This window comes from Marmota flaviventris, chromosome 1 (assembly GCF_047511675.1).
Source record: "Marmota flaviventris isolate mMarFla1 chromosome 1, mMarFla1.hap1, whole genome shotgun sequence".
NCBI classification, from domain to species: domain Eukaryota; kingdom Metazoa; phylum Chordata; class Mammalia; order Rodentia; family Sciuridae; genus Marmota; species Marmota flaviventris.
This window is the reverse complement of record NC_092498.1, coordinates 177,054,731-177,079,433: the sequence shown is the minus strand read 5'-3', so window position 1 is coordinate 177,079,433 and position 24,703 is coordinate 177,054,731. Positions and strand designations below refer to the sequence as shown.

At 42.3% G+C, this 24,703-nt stretch overlaps 1 protein-coding gene across 21 annotated transcripts in view; it reads left to right on the top strand.

Moving 5' to 3' along the window:
* Dnase1l3 (deoxyribonuclease 1L3) overlaps positions 1 to 23,995 on the top strand; it is a 66,787-nt gene extending 42,792 nt beyond the window's left edge. For all 21 annotated transcript variants that reach the window (XM_071619345.1, XM_071619334.1, XM_071619344.1 and 18 more), the window contains 7 exons: positions 4,312 to 4,400; positions 8,828 to 8,917; positions 9,478 to 9,590; positions 15,213 to 15,325; positions 18,682 to 18,839; positions 22,273 to 22,369; positions 22,675 to 23,995. In XM_071619345.1, the coding sequence (XP_071475446.1) occupies positions 4,342 to 4,400; positions 8,828 to 8,917; positions 9,478 to 9,590; positions 15,213 to 15,325; positions 18,682 to 18,839; positions 22,273 to 22,369; positions 22,675 to 22,791 (747 nt within the window). In that variant the 5' untranslated portion in view covers positions 4,312 to 4,341 and the 3' untranslated portion in view covers positions 22,792 to 23,995. The remainder of the gene's footprint in view (positions 1 to 4,311; positions 4,401 to 8,827; positions 8,918 to 9,477; positions 9,591 to 15,212; positions 15,326 to 18,681; positions 18,840 to 22,272; positions 22,370 to 22,674) is intronic.
* Positions 23,996 to 24,703: the final 708 nt, after the last annotated feature.

The following is a 24,703-nucleotide window of genomic DNA, read 5'->3' as shown; positions in this document are numbered from 1 at the left end:
AGGCACCAGGAGCCCAGGGAGACAAAGTAAGTTGCTCAGGGTTGTGAAGCACATATGTGGCAAGGTAAGGGCTAGAACACAGGGTTTTCCCCACCATGCTATGCTGCTCCCTGGTTAGAGACATGAAGTATGATTTCATGAGCCTTACTCTGTCCATGATATTTCTAGAGTCCTCCAGACTGTCCCTTCTCCTTTCCCCTGGCCCAATCATGACACCCCTTGCCCAATTCCATCCATGCTAGCCACACACAGCCCTTTAAATTCTCACTCCTTTCCTATAAACAGTCAGGAATTTTGCTTTGATCAGGGAAATCTCAAGAGTTTCAGGGCTTGGCTCTGGGGCCCTCATCCTTGCAGGTTTCTCCCGAGGAGATGAAACCAGGAGAAATACATTTTTTCCTAATCCTCTGGTCTGAAATTGGAATAAGGAAAAATGTGTCAAGACTGTATTTGAAAACTAAATATTCAATCATAGTGGGAGAAATGCTTACAATATAATTTTAGTCTAGAGAGGCAAGAATAAAACTATATGATAAATGGCACCACTGTTTGCTGAGCACCTGCTCTGGGTCAGGGACTAGGTTGAGCATTTTACATACATTATGTCTTTTAATTCCTATGAGGAGTCTTTTAATTCCCATAGGAAGGGTATTATTTTTCCCAGTTCACAAATAAGGAATCTGGGGTTTCAGGGAGGTTAGGTGAACTTCTTAAGGTCACATAGCTGGTAACCTTGAGTCAAGACATGAACCCCAAGGCCATTTAACTCAAAGTCCACAGTTAGAACCAATGGGTTAATCAGTATGATGGCAATCTTGTAAATAAGCATAGAAATCATGAGAAAAGTCTGGGTGGTGGGGTTTCAGGTCATCTGTGACTTTTACAATCTTCTTTCTTCTGAATTTTCTAGACTTTCTACAAAAAACACCATTATTTTTACTATTAGAAAAAATTACAACACAAACTTTTTTTTATGGTACTGGGGAGTGAACCCAGTGCTTCACATGTGCTAAGCATATATTCTATCACTGAGCTATATCTGCAGCCTAACAAAATTATTTCTTAAAAAAAATAAATAGGGAAATAATTCCCATTTTTTCAATGCTACAAGGAATATTTAAAAATTAAAAGATAATGTGTGCTTCATGAATTTGCCCCAACTGGTTCTAGAGTGGTTCTCTCTCTCTCCTTCCTGTCTTTCTTTCACTCATGCCAGATGCTACAGCAGGAGCTGGGGATAAATTTGTGAATAAATTAAGGACTAGCATGTGCTCTGGCACACAGCAGACCCATAATGAAATTTAGTTAGATGGATGAACCAACAGATGGAGAGATGGGTGGGAGTGGGAGGATACATACCTGGATGAATGAAGGCCCACTGGCTGAAATTACAGGTTCCATACTGAGAAGAATTCTAAAAATAGGCTCTTGAGCTACTGCTCATTGCAGTGTAGATTCTTGTCTATAAGAAATATTCCTGGAGATACCAAGGAGACCAGCCAAGGGAAGTAGAAATTATTAACAGCTGGAGATGTGGGGCTCAGAAGTGCTTGTTAAGCAACACATGGATTGTAAACAGGAAATCTGGAGGCTGAGCTCTCTCTCTCTCAGCAAAGGGAGACTGAACTCATGGCCTATGTTTGCTTTGTACCAATGCCAATAGGTCACACAAAAAAGGACTTTTTTGTTGTTGTTTTTTGGGGATCTGGGGATTGAACCCAGCAGTGCTTTACCACTGAGGTACATTCCCAGCCTTTTTTAATCTTTTATTTTGCGACAGTTTCACTAAGTTGCTTAGGGACTCACTAAATTGCAGAGGCTGGCCTCAAGCTTATATTCTTGCTTCTGCCTCCTGAGTCACTAGGATTATAGATGTGTGCCACTGTGCCCAAAAAGACCTTGCTCTTTGAGAAAGAGCTATCACAAGTACGTGCTGATCTCCTTGGCTTCTGAGCGTAGTGGTCAAGAAGGGGCTCAAATGTGATGTCCCTTTATCCCATATTCCTTTGGTGTTCAGATTACAAAAACTCACTGAGCTTCAGAGTAGCCAACTATATAGTAGGGACATTAACAAGACCACTTCAAAGGGTAACAATGAAAATTTAGTGAGTCAGTAATAAAAACTACCTTTTATGAAGATTTCACTGTGTGCCAGCCACAGCATTAGGTTCATTATATAGGACAACTCATTTAACTTCTGTCTAATAAGTTAGGAATGTACCTGTCGTGTCCTAATAAAATCTGGCCATCATCTCCTCCCCACAAATTCCTCCCTGCAATGGTACTATTCTTCTAAAAGATGACTTTTAGGTTCAATCCCAGTATAAAAACCAACCAACCAACCAACAACAATAACAAAACAAAACAAAGCAAAAGCCGAAACAAACAAACCCCGCTTCCAAATGTCCTTTTTATAGTACTGGGGATTGAACTAAGGGTGTTGCACATGACTTAGGTGCAAGCACTTTACCACAAAGCTATTTCTGCAGTCCCAAAACATGACTTAATGTTACATAATGCTCTGTCTGATATTTGTAACACCTTAAATTGAATGCTTTCTTATTTGGGGATGCTTAAGTTGTTTCCATTTTTTTTTTTTTTTTTTGCAGTGCATCTTCCTCTTTGATCTCCACAAGTGATCATAATAATCTACTATGTGCCTCCTACATGGCTGGTGCTGTTCAAAATTCTAAGTACTTAACCCTTTAGCAACCCTGTAAAGAATGGACTGTTTTCATCCCAATTTATAGATGAGGTGCAGAGAAGTAGTGGATATTTCCCTATAATAGAAGATATTCTTCAAAGTGGGAAAACTGAATCAAAGAAAATATACATTTTAAAGTCTCTTCCAGAAAGATGTGGCAGTTGCCAATGGCTAAACCAGCAGGGTAGCTTGACCAGTGGCACCCAGCCCGTTAATCCCTTTGCAGCTAATGCCATGGATTTCAAGCCTTGCTGATAGAAGGATCCCAGCTTGGGACACAATCTTCCTCCTCATTCAATACACAGATGGTTCTTAACCCCAGCTTCTTAAAGGCTGAGTCCCTGGTCACAGGGCAATCTAGACAATAGGGTGCTGCTATCTCTTCATGCTCTACCCCTTGAAGACAGAATTAAAGCATATGCTGTGGAAATGGAGGGACAGTGACACAATGCTCATGTTTCATGTTCTTTGGTGGCCATGTAAGAGGACAAAATTACCTTAGTGGTGCCTTATCCTTGAGCAACAAGTCACCAGGATCCCATACACAGAAAGGCCTGTGAGGTCACCAAGCGGTGCAATCTTGATCTGCACCTTGGATAAAAGCTGTTGATCAACCGGAAGGATCTCTCTTATATTAATTTTCCAATGAATTCCTTCTCACCATCAGGGACTTTTCAAATGCTACTTCCCCCTAGGAGCCTTCCCTGATTCTCTAGGCAGAAGCAATTCACTATTCCCCAACACCTCCCACAGAACAAATTCTGTTTTCCTCCCATTATTGCTGGTTGTTTGCATTTGTCCCTCTCACTGTACTATAAGACTTTGACAGCAGAGCCTTATTTTAAGAGGTTAGCATGGTGGACTTTGTAGTCATATATCTGAGGTCAAATCTCCCATCTATCCTGGCTGTGTGACTTTAGGTAGTCACTCAACCACTCTGAGCTTATTTTCCACCTGTTTAGTAGAATGATAACCAGTCATTTCATAAGGTTGTTGTGAGACTAAGTAGGTTCCTGATATAAATTTTAACTCTTAACATTATATCTTTTAATTTCTGGAGTACCCAGCTTCGTATATTTAATTACCAAGGGCTGCATAAGTATTTGTTACCATTATTACTGGAATTATTCAAGCAAAGCCAAGAGGTAGGATGTACAGGGGGTCATGATTATGGGCTCTGGATTGCTTGGGTTCTAACTCTGTGTTGGCCACTTTCTAACTGGGTGGCTGTGTAATTAATCTGACTTTCCCTGAACCTCAGTCTCATTATCTTTAAAATTGACATACAAAAAATAATAAAAATAAAAAATACCAAAAACCCGCTGGGCACAACTGTATCTATGCCTATGTTCCAGCTACTTGGGAGGCTGAGACAGGAGGATCACTTGAGCCCAGGAGTTTAAGTCTAGCCTAGGCATCATAGGAAGATCCTATCTCAAAAATGAACTTAATAAAAGCACTGACTTTACAGAGTCCTTCATTTAACTCAGGGAAGAAATTATTTTAACAAGCATTAATGTAATACTCAAAACACAATAAGTGTCTAATAAAAGGTTTTATAATTTACAGTAAATGGTCTCAAGCCTCTGGGAATTCTCTCTCTGCAGGTCATCAAACGCTGTGACCTTATACTCTTAATGGAAATCAAGGACAGCAACAACAGGATCTGTCCCATGCTGATGGATAAGCTGAATGGGTAAATACAAGGGGGAAGGGACAGAGGTTCTGAAGGAAGTCTGAAACTGGTGTGAGAGCCAGCACTTATTCTGACCATAAAAATCAGATGGCCAGTGCTGGTCAGACTTCTTACTCTCTTAGCCATGGTCCTAAACTGTTACCTGACAGGTTTTAATATGATAAAATAAAACAAGGGGAATAGGTAATGAGTTAATACAGAAATGAAAACAAGATTCTGAGCTAAGAAGTTCTGTTATAAAGATTGAATGTTAACAATAGAAGTAGGATAAATACAATTTTAATGTATTTTCAGACTGGAACATCATGCAACTATTAAAAAAAAAAATCCACCTACTACAAGGCAGACATGATTACACATACCTGTAATCCCAGCTCCACAGGAGGCTAAGGCAAGAGGATCACAAGCTCAAGGCCAGCCTGGGCAGTAGTGAGACTGGCTCAAAATAAAATAAAAAGGGCTGGGGATATATAGCTCAATAGAAAAGCGCCCCCTGTTCAGTCCCTAGTACTAAAAAAAAAAAACATGCTTACAAAATAAGTAATATTCTAGCATGAAAAGATAGCTGAAATATATTGAAAATACAAAGTTTAGAACTGTAAGTACAGCGACCCATTCTAAACCCCATGTTATATTTTCCATGAATAAGGGCAAATTTGTGTTTGGGAGAGCACAGAAGAGACTGGAAGGGGAGCTCCAGACTGTTAATAGCTCCAGGGGGGCGTGACTGAAAAGGAATGGGTCACTTAAGGAATGGAGAACAGTTATTTTTTAATACTTCTGTATAATTTGAATATTTTATAATCAGTCCAGGTTGATTTTTATAATTTAAAAATAAAAGCAACCTGGGGTTGTGGCTCAGTGGTAGAGCACTTGCCTAGCGTATGAGGCACTGGGTTCAATCTTCAGCACCACATAAAAAAGTAAATAAATTAAGTTATTGTATCCATCTATAACTAAAAAATATTAGCAACAAAAAAGTAGTGTCTTCAAATAGTTTTAAATGACATTAGCTGATATTTACGGTTTATATTATTTCTGAATGATCAGCAGATTCAACTCACTAGTTAGCTTGCAATCACTGTACCAAATACCTGAGATAAACAATTTATAAAGATGAAAGGTTGGGCTGGGGATGTGGCTCAAGCTGTAGCGCGCTCGCCTGGCATGCATGCGGCCCGGGTTCGATCCTCAGCACCACATACAAACAAAGATGAAAGGTTTACTTCATCTCACAATTCTGAAGGTTTTGGCTCATGGTTAGTTGGCTGCATTGCTTTTGGGACTGTGGTAAGGCAGAACATGATGGTGGGCATGTGTGGTTGGGGAGGCCTATTGACCTCATGGCAGCAGGCTAGCAAAGAAAGAGAGAAAAGAGACGGGACTAGAGTTCTAATAGCCCCTTCAAGGGCATGCTCCCAGTATCCTAACTTCCGCCTACCAGGCCCCACCTCTCAAAGGTTCCATACATCACGATAGCTCAACAGGTTGGCAACCAAGCCTTCAACTCTTGGGCTTTTAGATGACACTTCTCCAAACCATGAGAACTGAACCTACCCAAACCTACCCAAGTGACCACCCCAAAGTAAGTTTAAAATGTATATTCATGCTCCCCACCCCAATGAATAAGAATATCTGTGAAAGAGAATATGTATTTTAACAAGCTTCCTGGGTGATTCTGATGTTCCTTAATGTTTTGTTTATTTATTATAATATTGAAATCCACAAACCCAGGGCCTTGTGTATGCTGGGCAAGTGCTCTACCACTGAGCTACACCTCCAGCTTGACGTGCCTTAATTTTTTAAAACTTCTAATATAATGGGTGTGTTTTGTAAATAAATAATAAGATAAAGCAACAAACTAGAGTACACAATGAGTACCATGCTCTCTCAATTATTTTGTTTGGTACCAGGGATTGAACCCAGAGGTGCTTATCCAGTGAGCCACATTCCCAGCCATTTTTATTTTTTATTTTTAGACAGGGTCTCACTAAGTTCTTTAGGGCCTTGCTAAATTGCTGGGACTGGCCTCAAACTTGGGATCGTCCTGTTTCAGGCTCCTGAATTGCTGGGATTACAGGCGTGCAACATCATACCCGGCTTCTCTCATTTGTTTTTAAAAAAGCAAGATTCAAATGAAATACAGCAAATATTGGCAGTACCTATTTCAGGGTACAAATTTATAAGGAATTTAAGAGTAATTTTTTTACATTTTCCAATAAGAATGTTACACTCCCCTTTCTTATGAAATTTCTCAAACATACATAAAAGCCCAAAAACATTCTAATCAAAAACTGTGTTTTAACAAACAGAAACATCTGGCCATTATTAGACTTTGATAGTTAGGAAAACTCACATTGTTCTTTAGCAAGGAAGGGTCAATTTGGACTCACTAGACCTGGTAACGGAAAACTTGCTTCCACAGAGCCTCTTAGACTTGCCCCGACCCTTCTCTAAGCCCTAGTTTCTTATCTGAAAATAGTCCAGATAAGCGTATCGTTTTTTAGTCTCACCAGGTCTTCTGTTTCTGGATCTGATCTTTGAAAGGTAGAGACAGAGACATCTCATAGGGGTTAGGAGCCCATGCTTTGCTCAGACTACCTGGATTTTGATCTTTGCTGTGCCACAACCTTGGGCAAATTAGTTCTTTGTGCCTCATTTCCCCCAAATGTAAAATGGGGCTAATGTAAAAGTCATCCAAGGATGATAATTAACTCCTGCATGTAAGGTGGTTGAACAGTGCCTTCTGTATAGGCATGATCAGTAAGTACTAGTGGTGTCTATAATTACTAAATGAAAAAGAGTTATAATGGCAGGTGACATCCAAGGGGCCACACTCAACTCCTGGTCAGGCAGCTGCCAATCTGTTTACGTTTGCTGTTTCATTTACTCCCCAGAGAACCCAGTGGAGTGGGTACTATTACTGCTTCCCTTATAGCTGACGGAACTGAGGCACAAAGAGGAAGGTCCTGCCCAAGGTCACCCAGACAGTAAATGGTTGAGCCTACATTTAACCCGAATCATGTTAGACTCAAAACAAGTGCTCTGTTCTTATCCCCCTCCGTCTTCCTTGGAGTGGCCCCAGTCAGTTTTCAGGAGTGTGGGGTACAGGTGGACTCCAGGCATCTCCCCACAGTCAACCTAGGGCACGTCTTTCTACCACTAGTGCTCCCCAACCTGCCTTGACTGTGCCATGGATTCCGACTCCCCTCGCCCCTTTTGCTTTCCTCTCCCCCCCCCACCCCACTGGAAATGGAACCCAGGGCCTCCCACATGTTAAGAGTACACTCTGTCACTGTACTTAACAGTCACCGAGGCTATCTTTTTGTCCTCCATAGGCAGGAAGAGCCTTAGTCACCTCACAGCTGAGTCACTGCATACAATTTGCAACTCAGGCCTTGACAGGCTGGATTCAGGAGAGAGCCAGTTTTCTGAACTGAGAACCTATCCTCACTCCTGAGGCCCCATTACCGAGTCTGGCTTAGAACATGTCTTTGAAGCACCAGGAATTTCTGCAGAGTCCAAGCTGGCTCTGAATAGCCACTCTGCTCTTTCCCAACGGACACTGAGACTCTGCCACAGTTGTAGATAGCTCCTAGATCTTTTCGTGAGTAGATGGAGTGAAACTGTGTCAGGCTCTGCCCAAAGTGGAGTCACCAGCTGGTTTGGCAAAGGCACAAGGAGTAGTTTCCCCGATGTAGGCGAGAGGTGGGGCTCATGGGCTGTCATGACTATATTCCCATCTCCAGGACATGAACAAGAGTGACTTGAAATCACAGTCCCCATACTTGGGAGAAAATGCCTGAGTTTCAGAGGAGAGAATTTTCTCACATGTGATGAATGCTTAGGGGCTGCCACAGACAAGGCCACGTGATAAGTTGACTCCACAGAAAGGATGAGTGGCAGCCCAGCAGGTTTTCTGTGCCGGCCTGAATTACCTATGGTCTCAACAGTTGCAGGCCACAGCTTGTAGGTTTGGGAATGAGTCAGATCTGTGTTCAAATCCCAGTTTTGTACTCATAAACTACAAAAGGGGAGGTTAACAATAGTACCCACTTTCTCAGGCTAAGAAATAAGGGCCAGGCTGAGATATAGCTTGGTTCAGTGGTAAAGTGCTTACCTATCATGCTCAAGGCCCTGGATTCGATCCCCAGCACAACAAATAAGTAAATGTAAAAAAAAAAAAAAAGAAACCAAAAACAAAGGCTGTAAAGGTCTGGCAGATCACAGTTCCAATCAATGGTGGCTCCTCTTATCAGACTGAAAAGCTATAATGATCGGTAGCTCTTCTACACAATGCCATAGGGAATATGGAGGCAAATTGGAGTGAGGAGAATGTATGCAGCACAGAATGTTCATTCTTTTGGGGGGTTGGGGTGGGGATATTCATTCTTTAAGATACAGTGTGAAATCTTTATGTTTTCTAGAAATTCAAGGAGAGACATCCCATACAGCTATGTGATTAGCTCTCGTCTTGGAAGAAACACATATAAAGAACAGTATGCCTTTATCTACAAGTAAGTATAATCTATGCTGTCTGGTTCTACTTAAAACTGTGAACACAAATTCAGTCAAAAATTAATTTTTTTTCAAAACCAGATTTTGATTTCTAACCAATTCTCAATATCAATAAAAATAATTGCTATCAAAATTGGGATGGATTCAAAACATTAAATCTTCAAACTGGAAATCATGAGCAGCTTTCTAACACCTAATTTGTTGGTTGACTTGATGGTTGCCTGGGACAGTACTTTATTCTTCATGGTCAAGTCCTGGCCTGGGGCTGGAAACCAGAGTTGCCCAGCATGACTGACTCCTGAACTTCATAGTCTTCTCTTTAGTCATTTCTGTCAGAACATTCCCTTGTGGGAGTCCTAGATGACTAGCACAGCCCAGATCTTCAACTCCCCAGGGCCCAGGCAATATGAAGAGTTGACTCAGCCTTGTTTTTCAGGCAAAAGATGCTGCCAGTGCTGGAGCCTGCTCTGAAGGCTAAGGGGACCTAAATCTTTACTTCTTCAAAGTAAGCAAACAATAGACTCTGTTTTTTTTTTGTTTTTTTTTTTTTCTCTTCTAGGGAAAAGCTGGTGTCTGTAAAGGAGAAGTACCTCTACCATGACTATCAGGATGGGGACACAGATGTGTTTTCCAGGGAGCCCTTTGTGGTTTGGTTCCAGTCACCCCACACTGGTGAGACCCCCAGGGCCCTCTTATCCATGGACCTCCTCGGTGGCCCATGAGAGGGCGGCAGACCTGAATACCATATGGACAGGGTTCCCGGGGCACATGCAGCATCTTCAGGGAGGCAGACACTAGGCTTGAGATGAAGATGTGCTGTTGCTTCTGATACCTTGAAGGTACTTTGATGACACTAGGCTTGCTTCTCAGAATATTAAAATGCGAGACCACCCAACCTGGATCTCATCTCCCAGGATCAATGATAAATATTCTATTCTTACTTTCCATGTAGCATTTAGGCTCGTGGAAATTATTTGCTGCAATTCCATGGTCCCTCTCAAATACAGTATTCCTTCATTTTAAACAGCCCCAGGGAGCCAGATTAGGTGGCACATACCTGTAATCCCAGTGATTTGGGAGGCTGAGGCAGAAAAATTGCAAGTTCAAAGCCAGCCTCAGCAACTTAGTGAGGCCCCAAGCAATTTAATGAGACTCTGTTTCAAAATAAAAAATAAAAAGTGATCAGAGTGTGCTGGGATTTGTGGCTCAGCGGTAGAGCGCTCGCCTAGCACATATGAGGCACTGGGTTTGATCCTCAGCACCACATAAAAATAAATAAATAAAATAAAGATATTGTGTCCATCTACAACTAAAAAAAATATTTTTTAAAAAAGGAATGGGGATGTATTCCTTGATAGAGTACTCCTGGGTTCAAACCCCAGTACAAAAAGTCTAAAAAGTCCTAGTAATGACCACCAAAGGTGAACCCTGGCTGAAAGTCTCACTCTCCTTGCAGTCATTAGGTAGCAGTCTCACCCATGAACTACTGCCAGGAGACAGGAAATCAAAATCATTTCTACCCTGAGCTCTGACAACAATATTATTGATCCCTGATTGAGTGTTGGCTTCCTATAACCCTTGCAACACAATATACAGTAGGGACTAGGATTGTCTCCTCTTTACATTTAAGAAAACTGAGGTTCAAATAGGTGCAGCCACATTTCCAGGTCACCCAGATATTGAAGTGGATGACCAGGATTGTAATCCAAGCCACCGTCTCAGGAGCCCATGTTCTTAACCACCATGCAGCACTCAATGGAGAGACAAGAATTAAATTTGGTTTGAAGATTGCAACAACACAGAATAAATTATATTTTCAGTACCTATTAAGTACCAGGCTATGTTGAGGGCACCAGGCAAGACAGAAAAGCTCCTTGCCCCCATGGAGTTATATTTTAGCAGGGCATACAGATCATGACCAAATAAATATATGCTGGGTTAGGGGTATGCTCCATAGTAGAATGCATACTTATAATGCACAAAGCCCTATATTCAATCCCCATTACCAAATATATGTAGGTTTATAAGTTCACCTACATGTACACCTGTATCATCTATACTGTCATATAAACAATATAAACACCAGTACAAACATCCTGAATCATGAAGTTTTATTTCTGCCCAGGGCTAATTCTTTCAGGGAGGAACATTTCCAGAAAATAAACATAGAGAAGGAGGATACTGAGGGTGGTAAATGCCCTTCAGAGAGCATGTACAGTAAACCTTTTTTTGTCATATAAACAATTTGTATTTGGATGACAAGGGAAAGCTTCCCCACCCCCAAATAATTACTTCTTCTCAAGAGCCCTGAACCTTTGTGAACTACTAAACAAACCAGTTTGCCCTGAGCCTCCATCCTACCCCTTCCCTAGCCATCCCCTCTTTTGAGACAGCACTCCCTCTATGGAGTTTTCTCTCTTGAATCAGGAAATCTATGTTCCCTTGATCTGGGATTGAAGATGGAAAGACTTAGTTATTTCATTCATTCATCTGTCTATCCATCCACCAATCCACTCATTCATCCATCATTTTGGATCACCTTCAGTGTGCTGAGCACTGTGCTAGATAATAGAGCAAAGAGGGTAAACATGACAGACAAGTCTGCTCCCACCTCTAGTGGATTAAATACAGAAGAAGCAAAGAAAATTATTTCAGAGTATGAAGGAAATAATCACAAGGGTGCACTGGATAGTGGAATGGGGGGGCCTACCTTAGATGGGGTGTCTAGGGAAGGCCTCTTGGAGAAGACAAGGAATGGGGTGACTAGGGATGGCCCCTTGGGCTCTGACTTGTCAAAGCCAGCCATACAGAGGGCTGGAGATCAGAGAGGTTGGGAAATGAAGCAGAGGCTAAGGAGGTGCCCAGCAGAGGTGGCTGGGGCATCAGCCTGCCCCTTGGAACCTCTTGCTGGTCTAAGTGATGGCTCCCCAGTGTGGCTTGAGCAGTGATCACCCCACAGTCTCACCTTGAGGCAGGATTGGGGACCCAGTCAGAGGAGGAGATGCTCAGGACAACTGATATTGGCAGGCAGGCAAGCAAGATTCTGATGTTTGCCTTCATGGTCACACAGATCCCTAGTGGTGGGGGAAGGTTTTCAAACACTCCACAAAAGGCTGTCTTATTTTTTAAGTAACTTTTTTTAGGCTTTTTTCTTGATTACAAAAGGAGTATGAACTGGTCGCAATTTTTTTCAAAAAAAATTTTTAATTAGAAAAAAATTTCCCTTTATATAAAATATAAAAACTTAAAAAATTTACACTTTTAAAAATATAAAATATAGCCTAGTGTGGTGGTGTATGCCTTTAACCCCAGCAACTCAGGGCTGAAACAGGAGAATTTTGGTAAGGCAGACATGGGCACTGAGAATATAAGGTTAAGGGAATAATTCTATAAGCTGGGCCCACTGTGCTGACCCCCACATACCCAGCCTGAGCCACATACACAGCCCTTTTTATTTTTTATTTTAAGACAGGGTCTTGCTAAGTTTCTTAGGGTCTCCCTAAGTTGCTGAGGCTTACCCTTGAACTTGGGATCCTCCTGCTTCTTCCTCCAGAGACACTGGGATTACAAGCATGTGCCACCACACCCAACTATTTTCTTAAAAAAAAAAAAAAGGCAATTTCCCCACAGCTCTGCTAGCTTAAGTCAATAGGATATGTTAAATTCCTCAGCAAATAACCTGTTATCTGCAGGAGGGATGCAGGCTTGAAATGCCAATAAGTTACCCTAAAAGGGGGGATTTTTGTGATCCTTACACAAACCAGACCCCACAACTCAGGCAGCTAAGGATAATTCCCCTTAACCATAAAAATGTGTAAGAACTGGTTCCAATTAGAACTGATCAGCATGGGCCAAAGTGACCTAGAGTTTTCATGCACAGTAGGGACTTAAAAGTCTGTTGTCATCCTGCTGTCAAAAGTAAAGAGGTGGACCTGGGCAGAACTCTCTGGAAACTTCCCTGGAACCCCACTAAATCTGGAGGACAGGAAAGACAGGAGGTCAGGGGGTCCTGAAGGATGAGTGGCATCCAGCACAAAGAATGAGACAAGGAGTCATTCCATTGGAGCAACCTCTAGAGAGAGAGCTATAAAACTGCTTTCTCTCTGTCTCCTTTTATTTTGCCTTTCCTCATTAATAAAAGAATCATTAGTAAAATGTATCATTAATTTACAATTTCCAGATTTTCCCAGGATGTAACATTTCCTTGTTTAACAGATGCCAAACTATGTAACCAGACTTTGTCTCATAACCTGTCATTAACCTTTAAGTTTAAAGCACACCTGTACTTTATTTCTAATCTAGGATCCCATTTAAAAGTCCCCTTATAACAATCTTATAGTATATTCTAAAAGCATCTAAAAATGCCAACATTTATTCTCATAAAACTGGTTGAGCTGCTTTCTCAGAGAGTTTTTTTTTTTTTTCCTTAGTCAAAGTACACCAGTTCCTTACTAATCTTTAACTAAAGGGCAGGCTCTGTATGTCAATCCCCCTGCCACTAACATTAACTATGCTTATCATAAATCCCTGTGTAAAGTAAAGGAGGGTCTATTAGAAGGGAAATATATTTTTATTAGCCTTTTCTCCTCTGTATGAATACCATAGCCTATCCTTAATCAAATAGGCTACATATAGTGGGCTTCGTACAATAGGCATAACTATCTGCTTAGGCTCTTTGAGAGACGGAGGATATGAATTTGGATTCTTGGTTGATATAATCAATTGTGGTACCTAGAGTTCCTGTAACATTTCCCAGAATGATTGATTGTTGATACTTTTCTGTTTTGTCCTCAATGTCCTGATATTAAAACAGCCTTTTAAGTCATGAACCACCTGTTATACTCTAGAATTTAATTTGGTTTAGCAATAAGTATACTCATGCCTTCTATTAGGTTTATAAAATAAAAAGTCCCAATTACATAAAAAAGGGTCTCATGGTTTCTGTTTCCAAATGTGCAGCCTTGCCAAAGACTTTCATCCTCACTGTGACCTTGTCAAGACAGTGGGAGGAGGAACACCTTCACCAGAAGTCCTTCTCCTTTCTAAGAGTATCCACTCTCTCCCTTGAGAGTATCCCCCTTTCCCCTCTCCTATCCCTTCTAATAAACTCATGCCTGCTATTTTTAAGTGACTCATCTGAAATCTTTCTAACATGATCTCAAGAGTCAAGGTAAAGAAAAGGCCTTTGGGGTTGCCTCAGCTTTGTGGCAAGCCTCTGCCCTATAACAAATTCCAAGTGTAAGGCCAGTCTGAGCAACTTAGACAGACCCCGTCTCAAAAATAAATAAAGGAGCTGAGGACATAGCTCAATGTTAGAGTGCTCCTGCATTGAAGAAGAAGAAAGAAGAAAGAAGCAGCAGAAGAAATAAAACCATAAATATGTATAATTTTTACTTACAAAATGAACCAGTAGAAAAACACAGATTTCCAAGAAAAAGGGAGACAGAGAGAGGGAAAGGGATGGAGGGGTAAGGGGAGGAGGGAAGTAGGGGGGGGAGGGAGGGAGGAAGAGAGAAAACATCCACAATGCTAGCAAGGAACACTACCTACCAGCTTTCTTTTTTCTTTTAGCAATGAAGGGCAAGTGGTAGAAAAGAGTTTTGTTGTGGTGGTGTTCCTGCTGAGGATTGAACACAAGCATGCTCTACCACTGAGCCACATCCCTGACCCTTTTTAGTTTTTGAGACAGAGACTTGCAAAGTCTCACAAAGGCTGTCCTCAAATTTGTGACCCTTCTGGGGCTGGGGTTGTGGCTCAGTGGAAGAGTGCTCACCTAACATGCATGGGGCACTGGGTTCAATCCTCAGCACCACATAAGTATAGAAATAAAGATATTGTATCCACCTAAAACTAAAAAATAAATATTTTTTAAAAAATTGTGATCCTTCTGTCTCTGCCTAGGGAGTAACTAGGATTACAGACCTGTGCCACGGCACCCAACAGAAAAAGTCTTTCATGTACTAAAAATAAGCAGCCCAATGACTCAAGATCATTAAAATCTTTTTTTTTTTATTATTATTTTTTATTGTTTGGCAGACACAACATCTTTGTTTGTATGTGGTGCTGAGGATCGAACCCGGGCCGCACGCATGCCAGGCGAGCGCGCTACTGCTTGAGCCACATCCCCAGCCCAAAGATCATTAAAATCTTAGCCACTGGCTAGACCCTATGGGATCTTGGGACCCACACCATACAGCTCATGCCTTCTAGAAGGGAACACCTATTTCCACAAGCAGTGTTGGAGGGTGCTGGGCAAGGAAAGCCTGAGACTTCTGATGCTTCCTGTTTTGCTAGCTGTCAAGGACTTCGTGATTGTCCCCCTGCATACCACCCCGGAGACATCCGTTAAAGAGATTGATGAGTTGGCTGAAGTCTACAAGGATGTGAAATGGCGCTGGAATGCAGAGGTGAGCATCTCTGTGTTTGTCAAAGTCCTGTCCATGTGAAGGAGGATGAGGGGGCAGGCATGTGCAAGCCACCACCATTTCATAGCCTCACTTTAGATCTTTCCTCAGCCCTAAACATCCTTCTTTTTTAAATACACACACACATATAAACACACATGAGATGGACACAAATACCTTTTATTTACTTACTTAATCTGATGCTGAGAATCCTCAAATGCTAGGTGAGTGCTCCACCACTGAGCGACAACCCCAACCCCTAAACATCCTTCTTGCTAAATCTGCCTGGGCACCATCCATGTAGGACTAGGGAATTCATGCTCTGAACAATTTATAATGGATGCCAACATTTTTACTGAGTGACTCACTCATGCTAGGCACAGTGCTGAGGCTTCACAAGAATAAGTGTACTCACTGGGTGCAGTGGTGCATGCCTATAATCCCCGTGGCTGGGGAGGCTGAGGCAGGAGGACTGTGAGTTCAAAGCCAGCCTCAGCAAATTATCAAGGCCCTAAGCAACTCAGCAAGGCTCTATCTCTAAATAAAATATAAAAAAGGGCTGGTGGTGTTGCTCAGTGGTTAACCACCCCTGGGTTTTAACCCTGGTACCAAAACAAAAGTGTACTCAATCCTCCCAATAGTCCCAGGAAGTTACTGTCATGAGTCCTACTTTGTAACTAAGAAGAGAGGCACAGATAAGTCGGGGGTGTTTCCATTGCAAGTGACAAGTTCTCAAAGGGGCTCATTGAATGGAGGAGCAAATTATGTCTGTCATCCCTCCTGGGCCACATTATTTCCTCATCTGGAGGTCAGGAACAGGACCACCTGTGGCCATGAGGGTCCCTGGAAGCTTTTGGCAAATGTGGAAGTGCTCTGGAGACTGTTCGCCACATTCCTCTTTTCTTCTTTCGAGATGTGCCTCCTATGATGGCCCTTCCTCCTCCTCAGTTCCGTGCTCAAAGTGCAAAATGAGTGAAATGTGAACACAGTTGATCAGAGTTGGAACATGGAATGGACAAGGGCCACATTTTAATTATTTATTTGTAAATAGCAGGACAAGGGAAAGTCTCATCTATTCATCCCCCAAATTATGAAATCATTCATTCATTCAACAAGAATATATTGATCATCTACTGAGCATCAGCCCTGGGGTGGTATCAGTGCCCAAAGGTAAACAAAAGGGGAAATTTATGATGAGGAGCCTTTAGTGAGGCAGATTGGGTTTCTCTACCACTTGAACTATTGATCTATATAGCCTACAGCAGGTCACTTAATCCCCTTATCCTGTTTCTACTGGGTTTAATGATGCCTCCTACCTCCTAGTGTTTGTTGTTGTAAGAAACAATTTGAATTTTAGAAAACACTTAATGCTGGCCCTGCTTTATAGTGAATGTTCAGCAAATCACCCCTGCATTAGAAGATATTGATCACTCAGGTTAGGTAGGGATATCATCCTTTCCTCAACTGTGCCTATTAATCTCAGGGGAAATTCTGATTGCTGAGGTCAAGATGAAATGTTCTTGAAGAAAAAAACTCAGAAGTCAGCAACTACCCCAAACAATAGCTCAAACAAGGAAATCTGACACTTCCTCTGTATTATGGAATGTTAAAATGCTATTCCAAGAGCCCTGCAGGGAAAAATACTTCCAAAATAGAAAGTTTCTGTTGGTGGCCTAGGGTGGGGATGAACACCTCACCCAATGACCCACTCCCCTTAAACCTCCTCCCATTTCCTCCAAAGACTGAATTTCCACAGGAATAAGTCTCCAATCTCAAAACAATAGGAGAGAGAGAGTGGCGCCAGCACACCACCCAAGTACATTTTTCTGGCTTGGAAACAAAGATGTTGATTCATTCATATGTTTATGTCCTGCAGCAATGTGGGCCAGAGACAAAAGATGCATGAGAATGTCTTAGCTAGATGGTTCTATTCCTACCTACTTCTGCAGCTGAACTACACACATGGTGACTAAGAACAAGAGGGAGCAATGAGAGCAAACATCCTTCTTCCCATTAAGAACACCCTACTTGGGCTGGAGATATAGCTCAGTGGTAGAGTGCTTGTCTAGCATGCACAAGGCCCTGAGCCCATCCCCAACACTGCAAACAAAACAACAACAACAAAAAATCTCACCTTCCTTGTACTCACTTGCCAGGTAGTCATCAAAACTCAGACTCAAGGGGCTGAGGTTGGGGCTCAGTGGTACAGAATTTGCTTAGCATGTGTGAGGCACTGGGTTTGATCCTCAGCACCACATAAAAATAAATAAAATAAAGGTTAAACAAACAAACAAAAAGCCTTCAGACTCAGTTGTAAAGCACCCTGTTCTTTTAAAAAGAAAACTAAGACAAGCCCATTATCAATCTGCTAAGGGCTGTCATAGCAAAGTACAAAAGATTGGGTGGGCTAAACAATACAGTTATGGAGGCTAGACATCAAGATTAAAGTAAGCAGGGCTGCTTCCTCCTGAGGGCTTCTCTCCTTGGCTGGTAGATGATCATCTTCTTCCCTTATCTCAACTGTCTTTTCTAAGTGTCTCTCTGCATGCTAATCACCTTTTAGCCTCTCCTTGAAGTGCTAGATATGGAACCCAGGGCCTTGTGCTGGCATGAGCTAATCCCCACCACTCCTCTTTTTTTAAGAAGGCCAATCCTATTAGATTAGTGAGACAGGGATTTAGGATAAGGAGAGAGAAATATGGAATCTTAAGGGAAATACCCACAAGCTGTTGATATGCAGAGTCAAGCCACTGAGATGGAGAAAACAGTTGTAAACCTAGACCCATGCTCTTGTAAAATGAGGGAAAACTGGAGTTATATTGTGCAGCTCCCCGCTGGATCTACCTCCAGTCCAGCCCTTGATACAGTCCTTCTATAAATACTGGACCAGTAGCCCAAGTCAGGGCTGCTTCTCACTCTGGAGACAGCCCACATTCTCCCTTGAATGTATATCTACCTTCTTAAATAAACTTCTGTCTATGCCTTTGGCTCATGCTGAAACTCTTTTCTGTCATGTATGCCAAGAACCCCACTGGTCCTGAGTTGAGCTCCCTCTCTCTTCTAAGAACTCCTTGGACCCTTCTTTGGAGACATCTCTTCTCCCATGACATTAGGGCCCACCCATCTGACCACATTTGACGTTATTTACCTGTTTAAACACCCTATCTCCAATCATAGTCATATTACTCCTTACTGGGGGTCAGGATCTCAACGTATAAATTGGAGTGGGAACACAATTCAGTTACTAAAAGACCCCTTTGTTAACTGGGCAGGTGAGGTAATGTTACTGCTTGTAATCTCTGGGAAAAATGTTGTGTAGCAGTGACCACCAGCTGATGCTCCCAAAATGTGCCTTTCAGAATTTCATTTTCATGGGTGACTTTAATGCTGGCTGCAGCTATGTCCCCAAGAAGGCCTGGAAAAACATTCGCTTAAGAACCGACCAGAGGTTCATCTGGCTGATTGGGGACCAAGAGGACACCACAGTTAAGAAGAGTACCAACTGTGCATATGACAGGTAGGTGGCTCTGCAGGCCTGCTAGCCCCTACAGTGTTTGCTGTGAGCTAGAAAGACCAGCTCCCTCTAGGCATATGTAGCACATAGCTTGAGAGCCAAGTCACCTCCATTTCAGAACCTGCCACCACAGACCCTGACAGTGTATGAACTGCATGACTCTTTGCCCTAGGCATTAACGCTTAGCAGTAACCAGCACTGCCTTTTTTGCGGGGAGGGGAGCAGTGCTGGGGATTGAACCCAGGGCTCTACATACAAGGCAAGCACTTTATCACTGAGCTATACACCAAAGCCTCACAGCACTGCTTCTGACGTCAGACAGGTTGGGTTCAAATCCTGATTCTACCACCTAATGTATCTGTGACCAAATTATTTAAGCTCTTTGTGTCCTCATTTCCTCACTTGTAAATTGGAGATTAGTAGTTCCTCACTTAGGAAGATGAGGATTAAATGAAGTAACATATATAAAGCTGTTAACATGAATTGGGGTATGGAAGTGCTCAATCGTTCATTGGCTGTTCCCTATACCATCACAAAGACACATCACAGTTTAGTGACCCAGTCTCCTTCACTGGTCATTAGATATTACCAAGAGTTCACTGTTGAAACTAACATCCTATATATTCATTTTGTGCAAATATTTCTGATTTCCTCAGGGTATAAGCATAAAAATGAGAGCAATTCCTGCAAAGGATTTGCATTTTTAAAGCTTCTGCTATACATTCCTAAAAGTGAGTGAATACATTTTAAATAATGGCATTCTAAAGTCTGGCTGGGAAAGTTTCAAGGACTTTCACTTTTGCTTCTTCAATGTAGAGGGAAGTGGGAGTGCCTGAAGCATTAAACATCAGTGATTGTCCACATCAAAGACCACAGGCAGGGAAATCCCTGAGAGTCTGGTCCAGTGGGTGGCCGCAGTTCCCAGAGCTCAGCCTGTTGCTGAGTGAGCATGAGGTGTCACAAGATGGCCATCTGTGGGAAACAGCCTGAAGTTCTCACTTCTCAGTCTTTAGGTCTGGATTTCATTTCCATCCCCTGGCCTCCTTTGTTCCTCTTGGGACTTTCAGGGCTAGTGTTTCCTTCGTACACATCATCACTCCAACTTTCAAAAGTGGAAACCTGAGTGGGAAGTCAGAGGAGACTGAGCATCCAGACCTCTTTCCCTCATTCAGGAAGAGCCTCTAGCCAAGCCAGTTTTGGGACCTTGGACAGGTCACATCCCTTCTCCAGTCCCACTGATCTGCCAATGAGAGGGGAGTGATCAAAAATAATGATGCAAAAGAGTAGCTAATCACAAGGAAAGATATCTACTGCAGATCAGGTTGGATGGTGAAACCGGTTAAGAAAAGATGTTTCAGCTGGATATGGTGGAGCATTTCTGTAATCCTGGTGACTCAGGAGGCTGAAGCAGGAGAATCCCAAGTTTGAGGCCAATTAGGGCAACTTAGCAAAATCCTGTCTCTAAATTAAAAAAAAAAAAGGACTGGAGATGTAGCTCAGTAGTAGAGTGCCTGTGAGTTCAATCCTCAGTACTGGGGGCGGGGGAGATGCTTCCTAAAAAGACCCTCATTTATACACATGTATGCCAAAGGATAGTGGGATTACACATAATTTTTTAAAGATTAGTTTTTTTTATCTCGATGCTATAGTTTTTCTGGCTTCCATAACAATGTATATTTTGTGGTTTACAAATGATGTTTAAAAAATGGACTCAGGCCAGATGCAGTGGCACCTGTCATCCCAGATATCTGAGAGGCTGAGGCAGGAGGATCTCAAGTTGAAAGCCAGCCTGAGCAATTTAGTGACATACTGCCTCAAATTTTAAAAATTTTTTAAAGGGCTGGGCATGTAGCTCAGTGGTAGAGTCCCCGGGGTTTAATTCTCAGTACTGGCCCCCAACCCTGCACAAAAAGGATAGAGACAAGATGGTCTTAATTCAAGCCTTTGTTTTGTGTTCAAATATTTATTGAACACCTCCCATGTGTTAAGCACTGGTGGACAAGCAAAGATGTTCAAGATTTGATCTGTGCCCTGACCCAGAGTGGGAAAACAACCTGAAGAGCAGACCCGTACATATCCCTAGAAGTCAGAAACAGAAGAGCTTTAAATATGTTGCTCATTGCTCTTTGCTCAGTTTTTAAAAAAAGAAAAGAAAAAGCTTTCGCCAGGCAGGGTGGCACATGCCTGTAATCCCAGCAACACAGGAGCCTGAGGCAGAAGGATTGCAAGTTCAAAGCCAGCCCTAAGCAACTTAGCCAGACCCTGTATCAAAATAAAAAATAAAAAGGGCTGTGGATGTAGCTCAGTGGTAAAGTACCCTGGTATCAATCCCAGTACCAAGAAAAAAAAAAAAAAAGGAATTGGAAAAGCTCAATGGAGTAGCATAGAATGGCAGTTTGTCTTACCTTCTATTCCTTAGTCAGGACCTTGTATATCCCCACCTGGTTCACCACACTTAGGTTAATATTAGAGTCTGCTGCCAAAACCCATTTTAATAACAAATTTCCAATGGTGTCATCAATACAAAGCACCTATACTGTGATTTTTCTTTATATTTTTCTTTAAATCCATTAGTTTCTTAGTGAAATAAATTAATTTTAAAGGACATAATTACATTTTTTCTTCACAGCTGAATATTGGCCAAATTATATTGTTATATTGTATTCATGTACAAATATGTAACAAATCCCATCATTATGTAAAACTATAATGCACCAATAAAAAATGTAGAAAAAAAAGAAGCTCAGTGAAAACTGCCCAGTATTAAATTCTGTCTTAAATTTTTTGCCTTGAAGGTGGCAGTCTGTCCTTTTTGTCAAACTGGGGCCTTAGGGAGGTTTTAAGATAAACCAGCACCTACCTGAGAATTTCTCCATAATCAAATCAAAAAAGTAAAAGAATGACAGAAAGGGGAACATTCTTAGTATGCAAGCCATTACTACATGGTAGGTACAGTGTCAATGGATTTTAAATAAAATGTGCTCCTAAAGCTGGGCACAGTGGTGCAGACCTGTAATCTTAGCATGTTAGGAGGCCAAGACAGGACAATTTTAAGTTCAAGGCCAGCCTCAGGAACTTAGTGAGACCCTGTCTCAAAAATAAAAAACTAAAAAGGACTAGAGATGTAGCTCCATGGTAAAATGCCCCTGGGTTTAATTTCTAGTACTGGGAATAAAAACAGCTCTTGTATCACCAAACACCTGCCAACACAGGGGACACTGTCCCGGTGCCCATAGAGCCATAGCAAGCATAGAACCTATTTTACAGTTGTAGGCACTGTCCTGTAGGGTGCAAACTATCACAAGTATTGACTTGAAGCACCACACGAAAGGGCCAGGCTGCTTAGACAGTTTCTGATGTCAAACACAGATCTTGGTTTGATTTTAAAAATCAACAGCATGGAGTAACATGACTGTCCTCCCTCCCCTTGCTCCAGGATTGTGCTTCGAGGGCAAGAGATAGTCGAATCTGTGGTTCCCAGATCAAATGGCACCTTTGACTTCCAGAAAGCCTACAAATTATCTGAAGAGGAGGTAAGGCTGCCATCTTGTCTTTCTGAGTCACCATCCTGGAAAGATGTACAGATAACCCTTGGAGATCACCAATGAAGATGTCACATTGGGCCACTGGACCTGCAGTCTCAATACTTATGACTCTCTGATTTGAAGGCCTGCCAAAATTTCTAATGACACCAGACCAAGGATCATTCTCAACAGTTCTATTGGGTGACTTCAGGCATTTCATCTCCCCTCTCTTCCTGAATTTGCTTATTACCAAAATGACAACATTATACCAAGTATTTTCTAATTCTCAAACTAATTCTGTTTTCTTCTTACAGGCCCTGGATGTCAGTGACCACTTTCCAGTTGAATTTAAACTACAATCTTCAAGGGCCTTCACAAACCGCAAAAAATCTGTTGCTCCAAAGAGGAAAAAAAAGACCAATCATTCCTAAATACAAAGGCACCATTCAATTAACTATTTCTTGCCTCTAAATAAATGGTCCTAACAGGTATTAGCTGATCCCTGCACACTCTAGAAAGATGACTGGTCCATCTGCTTTTATTTTTTTACTTGAGTTAATTCTGCCTTGAGCCAAATTGGGAGGAGAATTTTCTGCCATCCCTTCTGGCTCATACCTCCCAAGAACTGTCCTAAAGGAAAAGTTGGTCTTTGTGATGCAAAAGAATGGCCTTAGGTCCCCAAGCCCCATCCTTTGTCACTAGTCCTTACTCAACCCTGTTCTGCTGGAGGCTGCAGGAGGATGTCAGACAGACAGCTTTCCAAGGGTCCAATCCTAGGAAATGAGCAGAAATGCCAAGGCCCCAATTGCACCACATAACCTGGGCAATTAACTGGTCTAAGCCTTCACCTTCAAGTCCTTCAGTCTGAGATCAGGCCTCCATCATATCTCACAGGGATGGATGAGGCCACTCCCACTTGTTCTCCCTATCTCCAGACTGACCTCCTTCAAGTCAGCCAGCGCAGTAAGCACCAGTGTCATCCTCTGATGTACCAGTCAGTCCACAGCTCATCCCCATTCTTATCACCTCCCTATAATCCTTCAGGGGCTCTCATCACCATGAGCTTAGTCTTTGGGCATCATAAAGGTCTCTATTAGCCTACATCTGACAATACCTTGCACTGCATACTCCAGCAGGACAACTCTTCCCTGCCCATCATATGCTCTCCCTCCCTCCAGGTCTTGGCTCCATCTTGGGTGCCCAGCCCTGCCCCACAGACTGGATTAAGGGCCCTTGACACCACTTCCTATGCCTCCACTGGAACATGTACCACATTGTATTTGTCACCAAGGCAGTACTAGAGTTCGTTGAGGGTCTTAGTGTGACAAATGCCCTGTTGGCTGGCTGGGACTTTATTTTTTCTGCAAATGTGCAGAGCAACATGGAACTACTTTGCCTATACCAAGATATGCATTTTTATGTTTTGATTTGTTTTTATTGATATTATGCCTTTGTTCAAGTAGTGACACGAGCAAGGCTAAATATGCTCACAGTGCCAAAGCAGCAGCAGAAAAAGAAATGTCACATGGCAACGCTATTCCCTAGTTTCCCGTCTCACAAGCAGCCCCTCTGACCAGATTATGTGTACTTCCAGAGTTTGTGAAAAAATGAGCACCATATGTAATTAAAATAAAGTGTGGCATACCACATGAGTTCAGCTCCTTGCTTTCCCCCTTATGTCAGGGTCAGTGTGACTAATGCAAGAAAAAAGAGACCATAGGCCTGTGTTTGCTTTCTGTCACTGTGACAGAAAGTTGAGATAAATCAAAGGTAAAGGAGTGAAGGTCTATCTCGCCTCACAGTTTCAAGGGTTTCGTCCACAGTCAGTTGGCTCCATGACTCTGGGACCTGCAGTGGAGCAGAACATCGTGCAGGACACGAAGCGTCGCACAAGACTCACCTCATGGCGTCCAGAAGCAGAGAGACAGGAAATGGTGGGGTCCCAGTATCCCCTTCGCGGGCTTGCCCTGCCCCAGTGACCCCACTTCCTCCTTCCAGGCCCCACCTTTTAAAGACCCCACATCCTCCCAATAGCGCTGCACTCCAGATCCAAACTACAGCAGCCTGGTATCCACAATTATGAAACATCTGAATGAGGGAATAAAATCCAAAGGCCTAATTAAAAGAAGCCATCTTCCCCACATGTCCAATTAACTTCAACAATCTCAGAAAGGCTGCTAACATTTGTCACCGCTTTTCTGAGGCACGGACATCCCAGGAAACTTTCCAATCTCCAAGGCTCAAAATGGTCAAGCAAGCATTTCACAAATGAGCTTATCTTGGAGAGAGGGCATCATTCTTTTTCCATAAAGGGTTGAAAGTTTTGATAGCTGGCCCAACTGG